Genomic DNA, 14,860 nt, shown 5'->3' with positions numbered 1-14,860 from the left:
CCTCCGGAAGTCGCGGGGGCCGCTCTTTCCGCTCCACTCGTTGGTGGCGAGGTCACCCAGCCGGTAGCCAGGGAGCCCTTGGCTGTGGAGCCGACGCGCGGTAGGTGGTTCCTCGCGGCTGGAGGCGGGCCCGGTCGGGGCTGGGCGGAGGCTTCGCGGCGCGGGCTGGCTGTGCGGGCCGGCGGCAGGGCGGGCGCGGGAGTCTGCGGCGGGGGCCCGGCTGCGCGGCGGTCACCGTCGGGAGAGCCCCCCTCCCCCGTCCCCCCCCGCGTCCCCCCGTCGTCCGCCTGAGGCCGGCCCGGAGCCGCAGGGCGCGAACCCCGCTGCCTCCCTCCTGGGGTGCAGGCGGGCCCATTGCACTTGACGTAGTCTCGGACCGTTCGGGACTTGCTCACAGGGCTCATTGGAGTGGCTGGGGCGGTGAGCGTCGCGCTGTCACCTCGCTGGGAGCAGCGCCTCACGAAGTAGCCGGTTCTGCGCCGTGTCCCCTCCCTAAGTCAGTCGTTGGGCCCCCGCGTCCTAGGACGCTCTAGCGGGCTCTCTTCCGCGCTGGGGTTTCCAGGGTTCATATGTGGATGAGGTCCTCACCTGGGCCCGCGTCCCTCGTCCCTCGTCCGGGGACAGCCCCGTATTCGTGGGCCCAGAGCATCCGTGGGCTGCTTTTCCTGGCTGGCGAAGGTGCAGCCTGCACGCACATCCTCTTTGCTTGTGTTTTTCTCTCAGCACCCTTAACGCCTCCCCTCCCCTGCCCACGTCCGCGCCCGATTGGCAAAACACAGAAGGCGGGGGAGGAAAAAAGCCTAATTCTCTTCCCTAAACTCAGATTCCGGAGCTTCCCCGAGCAGAAGCAGCTTGAGCCCCAGTGCTTGTGGGACTGGAGCCGACTGTGTCTGCGAGCCGGCATAACTGGCCAAGTAGGTGTGCTCCTCCCTAACAGTCGAGCTGGACTCTGCTGATACCCACATTTCTTCATTCCCGAGTTGAACTGGAATTTTCTGGAAGTTCTGCTCCAAGTACGTGGTGCGCTTCACATTGCTCTCAGTCAAACTATTTTTTCTGTCCCAAGGTTACCCGTGGGTGAGATTTTTTTTTTACCCACTTATATCTGTGTATTTCTTTGGCCTGGGAGAAGTTTTTCCTCAAATCGCCAGAAAGACTCAAAAATACTTTCCTCGTTCAGGCAATGAGCATATAAATTTTTTCTTCCATCTTTCTTTTTTTTTTTTAAAGATTTTATTTATCCATTCGACAGACATAGAGACAGCCAGCGAGAGGGAACACAAGCAGGGGGAGTGGGAGAGGAAGAAGCAGGCTCATAGCGGAGGAGCCTGATGTGGGGCTCGATCCTATCACGCTGGGATCACGCCCTGAGCCGAAGGCAGACGCCCAACCGCTGTGCCACCCAGGCGCCCCTGTTCCATCTTTCTGATTGCTCCGCTGCATGTTAATGATGTCAGTTATATAAATTAAAATTCAGTGTTGTTTTTAGCTGGTCTGTTAAATTTCATTTGCCAAAGTGATTCTTTTACCAGCTTTATCCTTAAATTTATTTACCCCAAAGGATTTTTATACAACATCTTCATATTAAGTTTATAATATTAGATACAATACTAGCTTCTAAAACTGTTCTTGACTCAAATTAGGTGTTTTGTAATGACACGTGAGATGAGTTGCTGGTAACACCTCTGAGCCTGATTTCCGGGACCAGTGAAATCTCGTGTTAAAAGATACCTAAAACATTGTCTAGCTTAAACCTATCACTTTTTTATTTTTTTTAAGATTTTATTTATTTATTTGACACAGGGAGGGAGGGAGAGAGAGAGAGAGAGAGAGAGAGAGAGAGAACACAAACAGGGACGAGGGAGAGGGAGAAGCAGGCTCCCTGCCAAGCAGGACCCTGGGATCATGACCTGGGCTGAAGGCAGGCACTTAACCAACTGAGCCACCCCGGGGCCCCATAAACCTATCATTTTTATTACTACTTTTAAACCATCGGGATCAGCAGATGAGTTTTTTCCCCTTCAATTTAGATACCTTTTTCGAAAGAGACAGGACATACATAGTATCATCTGATGTTTGTTCTACCTGTATTGACGAGGCCGGTCAGATTTTGTGCTGGAGGTAGATTCAGGCTATCTTGACTGGGACAGCTAGGCCCTAACTTTGTGAGACCTTCCCAGTCCTGTAACTTGTCTGCTCCTGCCCCCTGTCCCTCGCCACAACCATTTCCAGCCTCAGCTTTTCTGTCATTGCAGTACTCAGCACAACTAAATGTCCACAGACTACTCCCACTTCCCCCACCTCCTTTTCTGTCCACGGCCATCTGTCCCATGGGCTCTGCATAGAAAGACTTTTCTTACCTGACCTGCCCTCTTCCCTGAGAGCTTTGTGGAGAGCGTCTCTGTTGCAATAGTTCTCCTTGACGGTCTCTCCTTACTAATGTCCTGACGTGCCCCCCCCCCCTTCGTTTTCCTTTGACAATAGTGTAGGACTGTCTTTATTCACTAGTTGATCATAGAGGCTTGAGAGGTTTCTACAAGGAGCTTCGGCCTTCTGCCATCTTATTACAAAAGTTTTATTAGTATCATCTTGTAGGAAGTTTCCAGTAAATAAGCATCCCTGAATGTTTCTTCCTATTGTTAAACATTGTTGATGCCTAGAGAGGTTTTCACACCCTGCTGCCTGCTCAGCCTGCACCACAACCTTTTGTTGGAATTTTTGGAAATCTTTGTAAATTTCCGTAGGAGTTCATTAATAGCATTTTTGAAACTCTGGTAAAGTTTTCTACACTATTCTGTTCTATAAAATGCTGCAGGAGCCCCGGTTATCTGGGGGTTCGCTAGGCCGATAGATTTTCAGATATATAGTTAAAAGATTACCGTACAAGTATATGCTAGTTGAATCTCACAAGTGCCAATGAGTTATTTCCTTGTAGGTAAAACTGGGACTACAGTTCCCTTCCACGTCTTTAATTTCAAAGCTTTCAACAGCCGTCCCACTGCCTCTTAACTACAATTTAGGTAACTCCACGTTAAAATGGTGCACTCCAAACTTTCAGAACAAAGTTTGCTTAAAACTTGGGATTTTTCTTTCTTTTCAAAAACACATTATTTACTTAGGTCTTCTGACTTGTCCAGACTTTATCTTCTCTAAAAATACTTTTAAAAAACCTTGTATTATAGACATTTTGAAACCCACATAAAAGCAGAGAGAGTGAACCTTGTACCCATTCCTGGCTTCAACAGTTCTCTACTCACCCACTTCTGTGTGTATGTCTGGTGGAGGATGGAGGGTATTTTGAAAAGTTCATAGCATTGGCATGTTTATTAATTCTGTTTCCCCTCTGGAGGTGTCTGAGTTTTTTATCTCTGTCCACCAGGACCAGTCTTTTGGAGCTCCCTGGCATCTGCCAGAACCATAAAATAAAAAACTAGTTGGGAGAATCTGTTCCCTACTGACTTGGGTTTTTTTGGACCCGCGTAACTCACTTCTGATCCTAACGGTCTTTCCTTGCATGTGGCCTTGTCCCTCCTCCTTGCTTCATATCTTTCTCTTAACAGATGGCAGTATCGGTTTGCATTTGTTTTAAAAAACAATTTCTTTATTTCATAAAACTGTATATTCCCTGCCCTTAGCCTTATTTTTAAAAGCTGTATGTCTTCAACATTACAGATCTCTTTCCTACTCCAAAACACATTACTGTTTTGAAGTGTGTGGCCGTTGCTGCTTCTCTGCACATAGCTTAATTATCTTATAAAAAGTTGGCAAATCTTAGTTTACCCTTGAGTTTCTCTGAACTGTATTCCAGTGAAAGGTGTATCTGATGGCATTTTTTGTACAACACAACAGGAATCTTAGAGCCAGTTCAGTTTGGCTTGACTCAGAGGAGAGTTTGTTTATTTATTTGTTTATTTATTTATTTTTGATTTTATTTATTTGAGAGAGAGAGAACATGCAGGAGCACGAGGGGGAGGGGTGGGGCAGAGAGAGAGGGAGAGAGAATTCCAAGCAGACTCTGTGCTGAGCACTGAGCCTGGTGCAGGTCTTGATCTCACGACCCTGAGATCATGAGCTGAGCCAAAACCAAGAGTCGGATGCTTAACCGACTGAGCCACCCAGACGCCCCAGAGGAGAATTTAATGGCCCATGGAACTGAATGACCAAGAGGAGTTCTAGCAGAGACAGGTGGATCCAGGTGTCCAACTCATGTTTCTAGGATTTGACTTCTTTACATCATTCAAGTGTGCTTCCTTCCAGGTTGGGTTTCTCAGGTAATCTTCCCCAGCAGCTCCAGCCTTTGTCGTCAGCTTCGCACGAGTATTTGCAACAAAAGGCCCTGTGCTGATGTTCGCTGTCTCCGTGTGGGTTATATGCTTACCCCAAAATGACCAGAGGGAACTGGGCGCATATACGCCAGGCCGGGGTCACGTGTATGCCCATTGGGACACTTGCACAGCCAGGGGGGAAAGGTCATAGCACATGCACTGAGAGCGATGATTGTGTAGATGCCTACAGAGACCAGGGGGTGCTCTTACCAGAAGAACAGGAAATGAATACTGGCTAGGCAGGCACAAATAATAGCTTCTCCTAGAAGACCAAATTAATCGGGACTAAAAGCTCCCCCTCAGAGATCCGCAGTACAGATTATCACCTTAAAGCCTCTGAGTTTAAAGACAAAAACAAACAAGCTCATTTGGCAAAGGATAAAAGCCTCCCAGAAACTTGTTTTCTCTTAAGCTTTGGTAATAATGTTCCAGTGATATGTGTACCCAGTTATCTTCTGGCTGGTTCTCCTATTAATCTGTACTCTGAATCACAAACATTTGAAACGTAATAAGACTACAGATTTTCATCTAACTTAGATGAATCTTATGTTTATTTTGTCTGACTTCTTCACCTTTCAAATCAGATGATCTCACCCATCCTGCAGATGTTTTAGCTGGCTTGATATCTACCAGGGTTTTCAGGTGGGGACTGCAGGACAAAATGAGCAAATGAAAAAAAAAAAAACTGTCAGAACACGAAGCCATTTTTTCAAGATTTCCAGTCTTCCTGGTGCTGCTTTATACCTGTGTCCGAGCTAGTTATACCCAACCCGATTAAGGAAGAAAGGAAAGTCACTGAAGCTCATAATTGGGTGGATCCCAGAAAATGTGTGTCGTTAGTGACAACAGTTTCAGGATGAAAAGAGGCCTCTAATCCTCAAGGAAGTCAGATTGCTGACCGGCCTTCTGGCCGCCTGTGGAGTTGTCACCCCCGCCTGGGACAGCAGTGCTCTGTCCACTAGGACTTCACATATCTGTGGATGATTGAAGAGAACTCAGTAGCTGTAGTGGGCTACTGGAGACCAGCAGTCGGAAAGTAGTTTTAGAAATTCCACATGAAGTTGTTTTAGAAACAGCGAGTCTTTAATAAGCTTCGATCCCGCAACACAGTGTAGTACTGTAGACTTTATAATAAGAATAGTTCATCATTTAGGATCAGAGCCTTTGGTTTTTATTTCTAAAGATTTTATTTATTTGAGAGCAAGAGAGGGAGCATGAGCCGGGGGAGGGGTAGAGGCAGAGGGAGAAGCAGACTCCCTACTGAGCAGGGAACCCGAGGTGGGACTCAATCCCAGGACCCAGAGATCATGACCTGGGCCAAACGCAGATGCTTCACCAACTGAGCCACTCAGGTGCCCCTGGTTTTGTTTTTTTTTTTTTTTTTTTTTTTTTAAAGATTTTATTTATTTATTCGACAGAGATAGAGACAGCCAGCGAGAGAGGGAACACAAGCAGGGGGAGTGGGAGAGGAAGAAGCAGGCTCATAGTGGAGGAGCCTGATGTGGGGCTCGATCCCGTAACGCTGGGATCACGCCCTGAGCCGAAGGCAGACGCTTAACCGCTGTGCCACCCTGGCGCCCCGCCCCTGGTTTTTTTTTGAAATCTTTAGTGTTCTTGGCTCTTTTGAGGCAGTAGAAATGATTATAAATTTAGATTGTAAACAATCTAGTAAAATAATAGCTTTTCAGGTCTAAATCCCTTGTTCTTGGCTAGTGTAGCAGGGTGCAGATCATGTGTGAGAAGAAAAGATGATGTATTTTCCATTTTGGCTTTGGGGACAGGGTACTTAATATTCAGGTTAGAAAAAGCTGGTTCGGATGTGAATCCAACCACTGAAGAACCAGGAACCATGTGTCAGAAATGAAGATAGTCACATCAATATTCTAGTTAGTTTTTGTTTGTTTGTTTAAAACGATTCCGCTCCTTTCTTCATTTCTTCCCCCCATTATCCCAGATATAAAATATGAGGAAGTTCTTTCAAGTGACCTACCCACCAAAGAAGCCGAAAGATCCAGCCTGACACAAAATAATCCGTAGTGGGAAACTAATGTATAAAGAACAATGAATGAGTGTGATATGTTATTTTCTGTAAAAAGAATCCTAAAGTTTTGATAGAATTATTTTGGTGTTTGTGGAAGAAAGTACTATGTGTGTGTGTGTGTGTGTGTATAAAAAACTAGTGTATGTTTCTTAAAAATTAAAAGTTCTACCAGATGTGAATTTGACTTTCCTGGATTTAGAATGCCTATTCATTAATAGGATAATAACCTTTTGTAAATTACTCTTCTGAAGAATAGAGGTAATTTTACAGCTAAGAAAACTGAACTGTTCCTGGGACTTGGTGCTTTGGCCGTAGGACATTGGACTTCCAGGCCCATGTGCTTTTCTCTCTATCACGCTACCTGGCGAATTAACTATTAATACTTTACCATCCTCTTCAGCCCATTTGGAAAAGTAAGATGTTTATAGTGTAGTTATGTTCTTTATTTTGTCTATTTAGAAACCCGTTTGGAGGTTATGGATGATAAGCCCGACCCTGGAACGCCGACTGAGAATTCGGAAGTTCTCTTCTCCTTTGGGGTGATAGCGGATGTCCAGTACGCTGATTTAGAAGATGGCTATAACTTCCAAGGAAACAGACGGAGGTACTACAGGCACAGTCTGCTTCACTTGCGGGGCGCTATCGAACACTGGAATACGGAGAGCAGCCTGCCCCGCTGCGTGCTTCAGCTTGGAGATATCATTGACGGATATAATGCGCAGTACAAAGCATCCGAAAAGTCGCTCGAGCTTGTTATGAACACTTTCCAGATGCTTAAAGTCCCCGTTCATCACACGTGGGGGAACCACGAGTTCTATAACTTCAGCAGAAACTACCTAACAAATTCTAAACTTAACACAAAGTTTCTGGAAGACCACATTGTGCAGCATCCCGAGACTGTGCCTTCGGAGGATTACTATGCTTATCACTTTGTCCCATTCCCTCAATTCCGGTTCATTTTACTGGATGCTTACGACTTGAGCGTCTTAGGTGTGGACCAGTCCTCTCCAAAATACCAGCAGTGTCTGAAGATACTGAGGGAGCACAATCCAAATTCGGAGTTGAATAGTCCGCAAGGTGAATTATTCCTTTGAGCTGAGAGTCTAATACATTGTCTTTCCATTCTTCAGCTCCCTTTTATTCAACAGGAAGATGGATGATGAAGGTAAAAGTATATTGTCGCTGTTGTTCAGGGGCAGGATTGCTCACAGGCCTCACGGCGTGTGGATTGGTTGCAGTCGGTTCAAGATTCATTTATTTAGTTGGCATCTGACTGCCTGTTCTGGGCCGGGGCCCTTTGTCGAGGGCTAGCTCTTCAGCGCTGGAAGCAATGCTGACTGCATCACGTTTATTTATTTATTTATTTATTTTTTAAGGGACAGAGTGGAAGAAGCAAGAGAAGTAGGCGGGCAAGACAGACCATAAATGAAACAAATAGAATTACATCCATAGCAATAAATGTTACCGGGAAAATTATGTGTAATGTTAAAGAAAAGGACTCAGGGTAGGGTTTTAGCTTAGCTGGTCGGAGGTGGCCTCTCCAGGGAGAAAAACATTTAAATAGAAACCTAAATGATTGGGAGGAGTCGTTCTTGGGAAGCGCGGGGTGGGGGGGGCGCGGAGTGTTCAGGACGGAGAGGGGGGCAGATGGAAAGGTGCTGAGCAGGGGGGCACATTATCATCATTAAAGGACTCAGGAAAAGGCCAGTGGGGTGCCTTAGTATGGCCCCATGGACACGGTCAGGAGCCCGTGTTTTGTTTTCAGTGTAACACAGAGTTAGTGAGGTAAGCAGATGAGTGGGATACGGGCCGTTTGTCTGTTGCTCTAAATTCTTGTGGTTTCTTATTTGAAGTCAACTGCTACCACATATTTCTACAGAAAAGTACAGGTGTCCCCACATTAGCCAAGCACGCGTGCCCAAGGAGAAAAAAGCTGACATCTGATGTACTGCATTCATTTCAGGACTTTCTGAGCCCCAGTTTGTCCAGTTTAATGGAGGATTCAGCCAAGAGCAGCTGAACTGGTTGAATGAAGTTCTTACGTTCTCTGACACAAACCAGGAAAAGGTGGTGATTGTGAGTAAGTATTTAAATTACTTGGTTATGCCAGCCTTTTAGAGAATGGGAAAGTGAGGTTCGAAAGTGTAGTAATAGTATTTATGTCGTGATGTCCTCTTGCTGTCAAATGAATGTTTACCTTTCTTTATTGAGAACCTGAGTATAAGACTGACATTTACAGCTGAGTCAAGAAAGAGCCGTAAAATAGAAAAAACATCTTGGCACTTGTTAGTGCCTGTGAGTTTGGCCTTTTAGGTTTCCGAATAGAATTTCAGCACATGGGATCCTTTTACGTAGTATAGTTGACCCTTGAACAGTGTGGGGGTCAGGGGCGCTGCTCCCCCCCCCCCCGCACAGTCGAAAAATCCACGTACAGCTTTTGACTCTCTAGAAACTTAACTACAGATGGCCTACTGTTGCCTAGAAGCCTTAGTGGTAACAGTTGATTGACGCATATTTTGTATGTTGTATGTATTATATGCTGTCTTCTTATAAAAGGTAAGCTTGAGAAAAGAAAATGTTATTAAGAAAATCATAAGGAAGAGAAAATACATTCGCTGCATTATTGTAAAAATGTGTGGATAAGTGGACCCACACAGTCCAAACCTTTGTTCACAGGTCAACTGTGGTATCTGATTGAGAAGTTCAGGCCAGGCCCCATGCCCAGCCTCGGGACAGGAGACCTGCTGGTCGGTGCGGTGGCCGCCAGCCAGGGGCCTCTGCTGTCTAGTTGGAAGCGCAGCTGGTAACGGGACGCGTGTTAGAGACTCACCTGGCAGTGAGTACTTCCGTTCTAGACTCTGCCACGTGTTCGCAAGGAAATAAGTTTGCTGTTACTTCCACCTAGAATCGTGTTTTACAGACACGCTGTCATCCCAGGTTGTAGGAATCTGGAGGTGCTTAATATACACTCAACTGCAGGTGTGTGCACACGTGTGCGCGTGTGCACGCGGGGGACTGAATTTGGATTCGCAGCGTGGCTGGTGTACTTGGTTTGGGCACTGAGTCTAGATCCTCGCTTTAGGACCGATGTGGTGTAATGGCTGAGAAGGCCGTGCCCGGGGTCGCACGGACGAGAGGCCGCTCTGCGCACATTTGTTTCCGTCAGCCGTGTGAGTCGGGGTAAACGTTGAACCTGCAAACTGTGGGGTTTCTTTGGATTTTACCAAATGGAATTAAGAACGTGAAAACCCCTTGAAAATGCAAGCTTTTCTGATAGTTGACGATCTAAACCATGAGTACTTGTGAATCCTTCCCCGACGTGGGAAAACGTGTAGATGGAGTCGGAGAGTGTGTGCTGCCGTGGGAATACTGTCATCCCAGGCTTGGAGAGCGCAGGGTGCCCGGGAGCTATCGGTGCGATGTGACCCTCTTTGGCTCTGCCGTAGGTGGCCTCAGACCCGGGACACTTCTCGACGACGTGTCTCTGCTGTTTGGCTTCCCGCTGCCAGGCTGTGCCTGTCACTTCAGAGACTACTGGAGCTGAAAGGGACTACAGGCCTTATTGTCAACCCATTCAGTTCAAAGATCAGGAGACTGAGAGATTAAACAACCTAGTTGTGTCAGTAGTGCATGATTTTGGCTGAGACTCAGGTCCCTCCCATCTCCTTTCCCACCCTGTCCTGGATTCCCGTTACCTGTTCCGTCAGGGCCCCTGTCTACATTAGCCACCTCTTGGATTCCTCCCTTTCACTGTGAGCTCAGAACCCGCGTGAACAAATCTTTGACAACGGAGTGCGTCAGGTTTTCTATAGCGAAGTTTTAAATGGCTAATAGCAATTTCCCTTTGTTTTAGTTTGCTCTTTGCCTTTGCATTTTGGGTACTGAGAGGTCGTTTCGCTTCCACCTCTGGGGTTTGGGCCATGCAGTTGGAAGACTAGCACGCTGTTTGCTGACGTTCGGGGCACTGCCGCAGGAGGGGGTGCGGGGTGGGGAGTTCAGGAGTTCGGCTGCGGAAAGCTGAAGTTTCAGACGCCTGTCAGGCATCCGTGGAGATGTTGAGTAAGCAGTTCGGATGTTTGAGTCTGAAATTCAGAGCGGAAGTCTGGACTGGGTATAAGCATGTGGGAGTGGAAGAATGCCGGGGACATTTGAGATTTTACTAGATCACCAGTCACTTTATTAGATTCGAGAAATTACTGGATCACCAAGCCATTAGGTATCAATAGGGAAGCCCAAGGACCAAGCATTCAGACGCTCCCAGTAGGAAGTGGGGAGATGAGGAGCCCGCGGAGGGGAGTGAGAATTCGTGGCCCTCGAGGTTGGAGGAAAACGAGGGGGACTAGTGGTGTCCTGGCAGCCCAGTGTTTCAAGGAGGAGAGCAGGTCACTGTGTCAGAGGAGTCCAGTGTGGCCTCTCGATCTGGAGAGTGACTGGCCTGTTTGGACTCTCAGCTGTCATCACAGCTACAAGAGTAGTCGTGTGTTTGCATGCACGTGTGTGTGTGTGTGTGTGTGTGTGTGTGTGTGTGCGCGCATACACGCACACTCGTAAGTTCTTCTGACTCCTTTGACTCTTTAGGGATCTCTTAACACCTCCCTTTTTAACTTGTATTACAAACTGATAGATATTAAACAATAAAAATCTTCATTAAGAAAATTCAGAATAAATTTCAGTAACAAGTAAATAGTAACAAAATAGGAAAGTGATTTAAGGGCAAGAAGCAAAGCTGAGGGAGCTTTTGTGTCTGCGCTCCAGAGTGAGATATGATGTGACCTCATGTGTCTTGGAGTCAGGAATTCGAAATCCTCCTGGCTCTACTTCCTGTGGGCCTGAATGTAAATACTCCCTGCTTTCCCTCACTTTTCTCATCTGTAAAATGGCTCCGACTGCCCGGATCTCATGGAGGTGTTTAAAGTGGCATGAATCAGTTTTTAAAGCACCGAGTGTCTATATAAATGACCTATAACCCATGATCCATCCCTAAACTGTTCTTAAATTTAGGGGTACCTCTTTCTGTGTACCTAGCGCTCGTGTTCAAGAGACTGGACCCCAGCAGGCATCTGCCTGGCTTCTGGCCGCCCTCGCCGACCGTTCTGCACAGGATGCCCTCGTATTTTCTCGACGTTTGCGCCTCTTCAGATGTTGTAGGCTGTAGGGGTCTCAGGGGTTCTGCCTGGACCGTGGCCGCTCCCCGTGTGTGGTGCCTCCCCCTTCTGTGTGCTGCAGAGATGTGGCTGTAGATGGTGTAATTCTTCCTGGACGCGGATTCTCTCTGGTCTTGGTCTATTTGAAATAAGTAACAATATCTTTTTTTTTACCCCCTGAGTACTAGTTTTTAGCCACTTATTTTGATGAAAGAGACATTTCCTAATTGGCTCATAACTCTTCTTCTCTTTAACTAACAGGCCATCTTCCCATTTACCCAGAGGCCTCTGACAGTGTGTGCCTGGCCTGGAATTACAGAGATGCCCTGGCAGTCATTTGGTCTCACAAGTGTGTGGTGTGTTTCTTCGCCGGTCACACTCACGATGGTGGCTACTCTGAGGATCCTTTCGGTGTGCACCACGTCAACCTAGAAGGGGTTATTGAAACGGCTCCGGACAGCCAGGCTTTTGGCACCGTCTATGTCTGTCCTGACAAAATGATGTTGAAAGGGAGAGGCAGAGTTCCAGACAGAATTATGAATTATAAGAAGGAAAACGCTTTCCAGTTTTAGTCTGATTTATCTCGTTTACCGTTACAGAAAGAGAGTGGTGGTTGAGCGTTGTGTTTGTGTCTATCTACCCCCCCAAATCCTCAGGCTCATTGTGTAGTATTCTATTTGCATAACAAAATGTATTTATGGCCTCAGTGTGCGTTAGCTCATGAGATACTCTGAAATGTCCTTTTTGGATAATCGATCCAGTGCTGAGGATTAGAAACAAAATGAATGAAAGCAGCCTCAATCAGCCAGGGAGGAGACTGAGGGGGGTGGTATAGTTCTCAAAACTGACTTCATTTAGCCTTACCTGACATTTTTTTACTTTTTACAAGGAGGATGTATTCATGTATTAACTGTGTAACTTAAAATTCGTAATAAAAAAATAAAATCAGCTCAGGTAAACTTTCTGTGTGTCTCCTCCCGTGTGAATGAACCTTGGACATTTTTTGCTCAGAATACCCGTCATGTTTGTACATTTATAGGCTTGTATCCCTATTCTGTAAACAACAAATAAGTTATTTCACAGGTGAATGTGTGGTCTCTCCTGCGTGAGGCCGTGAGAAGGGCGTCCCGAGAAGTCTCGTGGTGGCCTTGTGATTCTAAGCAAAGCAGGATCAAGGGCCAGTGCAGCTGTGTGCCTGCTGGGGTGGTGTCTCCGGGCAGCAGCTCGTCTCCAGCAGCTAGAGACCACGGGGCGGGGGTGGGGGTGGGTCAATGAATTTACTCTTGACTCCCTTCCTAGACAAATGGGGCACGTTAACTCGGTTGTCCTATGTGCTAAGGCTTATTTGTGGCAACATTGACTCGATAGCAAAGGGACGGTTGAAATGTAGAGAAAGTTTGATTCAGGGCCTAAAAATATCAAGAGAGAAAAAAGCAGTACTAGTCGGCGTCAGTGTGCCTGCCGGGTGCCCAGGCTCTGGGGTGCAGGGGTGTGTTCGCGTTCTGTGGCTGCGGTGGCAAATTCCCACCACGTTTGTGGCTTCCAACAGCACGTACGTGCTCTTACAGTGCGGGAGGCCAGAAGTCGGCACCACTTTACCTGAGCTCAGCTCAAGGCGCCTGACGAACCCCCCCCCCCCCCCCCACCGCTGGCAGAATCTGCTTCCTTGCCCTTCCAGGCTTCCAGAGCCTGCTTCCTGCATTCCATTCCTGGCTCAAGGGGGCCTCTTCAAACCTCCCTCTGCCTGCCTTTTATCAGGACAGTTGTGATAGTTGTGATCAGCTCCAGCCTTATCTCCCCATCTCAAGATCTTTAACTTTATCGTATCTGCAAAGTCTGTTTTGTGATGCAAGGTAACGGTCCTAGGTTCTGGGGACCAGGACCTGGATATCCTTGAGGGCCATGATTCAGCCCAGCAGAGAGGCGACTGTCCCGTGTTCCCTGCATTCACTGACCTTACCATCCATAGATCCCAAATGCTTGAAGAAAGGCCTGGGAATGTGGAGGGGGAGTTTAATTTTGTTTAACGGGATGAGTGATGACTTGAAGGAGGGGGGAAATGGTTTTCGACAGTGGGCAGAATAGCCTCCGCAGAGGTTAAAGGGCACGCTGAGTTTAGGAGTGACAACGCTGGGAAGATTCACCGAAAGGCGCCTGGGGGTATGTCAAGAAGTAGTGCAGGAAGCGGACAGGGCTGCGTCATGAAGAGCCTTGAATGATGAGCCCACAGTTAGAACTGGGCTTGTCAGACAGCAAGGAGCCCTCGTTTCCGCGGGGAAGCTGTGATTAGATCTGTGTCTCAGTCCTGGCAGCGGATAATGAGAGGCTGACGGAGAGGAGTGCCAGAGGGAAGAAAAAAGACTGGTGGGAAGGCAGAGGCTTGGATAATAGAGACATCGAGCTTACGAAATTCAATTGAGAACTGGAGTTTACAACAATCTCAGTAACAGAGGCTCCTTTTAGGAGGTGGCGCCCATAGATACATAAAAGGAACTGCGTATAATCACAGTATTCATAGTGTGATGCCAGAGGTGCAGATAGCATGAAAGTATATTTTGACCATCACTTCTTTTTTGGTCGGAACATTTCTGTCTTTTAAGCACAGAATCAAGCATTACTTGGAGGATAGGTAGATCCCAGATAGAATTTGCAAATGAAACCGTTTTTTCCTGTGTGGTTTTAGTAGTTATATTAGGAAAGATGTAAAAACCATAAGCATCATGCAAGCTAAATGCACATTGGAGCAACGGAATCCTTTATCTGTATTTTATTCACCCTTAAAATAAGTTTCACGTTATTTGCTTTAATATCGACTGGATTTTTTCCCCTCATCTAAATCTTTTTTTTTTTTTTTAAAAGATTTTATTTATTTATGTGACAGAGAGACAGCCAGTGAGAGAGGGAACACAGGAGGGGAGAGAGAGAGGAAGAAGCAGGCTCCCAGCGGAGGAGCTTGATGTGGGACTCGATCTCGGAACGCCAGGATCACTCCCTGAGCCAAAGGCAGACGCTTAACGACTGCGCTACCCAGGCGCCCCCCCTCATCTAAATCTTAACAGAGAATTTTGCCTGTCCACCGGCCATTGTGTAAAACAAAAACCATACATACCTCCTTTAACAAATATTTATAGAATACTTAATATTGTGTTAAAGGCTGTAAAAACAGACAAATGGCCATACTTATTTCCACTCTCCCGATACATGGTTGTCTCCCAATATATGGTTGGTAGTAATATTTTTTGAGTGAAGTATTTCCTAAATCTCATGAAATGGAATCTTAACTCCAGAGTTTCGTGCTAGCAGATGCAAAAAAATCACCATCCAACAAAATACGACGTGAGCCACAGAAG

The 14,860-nt window shown here is 46.6% G+C and overlaps 1 protein-coding gene across 6 annotated transcripts; it reads left to right on the top strand.

Moving 5' to 3' along the window:
* Positions 1-21: 21 nt before the first annotated feature.
* Positions 22-12,474, top strand: ADPRM (ADP-ribose/CDP-alcohol diphosphatase, manganese dependent). Of its 6 annotated transcripts, XM_057311316.1 has the most exons (6): positions 22-100; positions 824-1,013; positions 6,826-7,443; positions 8,330-8,446; positions 9,043-9,202; positions 11,772-11,859. In XM_057311316.1, exons 3-5 carry the CDS (start codon positions 6,843-6,845, stop codon positions 9,171-9,173), a joined length of 849 nt encoding a protein of 282 aa, XP_057167299.1. In that variant the 5' UTR covers positions 22-100; positions 824-1,013; positions 6,826-6,842; the 3' UTR covers positions 9,174-9,202; positions 11,772-11,859. The 6 variants fall into 6 exon arrangements, with proteins under 6 accessions (XP_057167299.1, XP_057167298.1, XP_048083067.1 ...); XM_057311315.1 differs by lacking the exon at positions 9,043-9,202 and having other exon boundaries at positions 824-914; positions 11,772-12,474; XM_048227110.2 differs by lacking the exon at positions 9,043-9,202 and having other exon boundaries at positions 8,330-8,442; positions 11,772-12,474.
* The last annotated feature ends 2,386 nt before the right edge of the window (positions 12,475-14,860 follow it).

Source organism: Ursus arctos, unplaced genomic scaffold, assembly GCF_023065955.2.
Source record: "Ursus arctos isolate Adak ecotype North America unplaced genomic scaffold, UrsArc2.0 scaffold_14, whole genome shotgun sequence".
In the NCBI taxonomy this organism is placed as follows: Eukaryota; Metazoa; Chordata; class Mammalia; order Carnivora; family Ursidae; genus Ursus; species Ursus arctos.
Note: the sequence above shows the minus strand (reverse complement) of the source record. Positions and strands in the feature narration are given on the sequence as shown.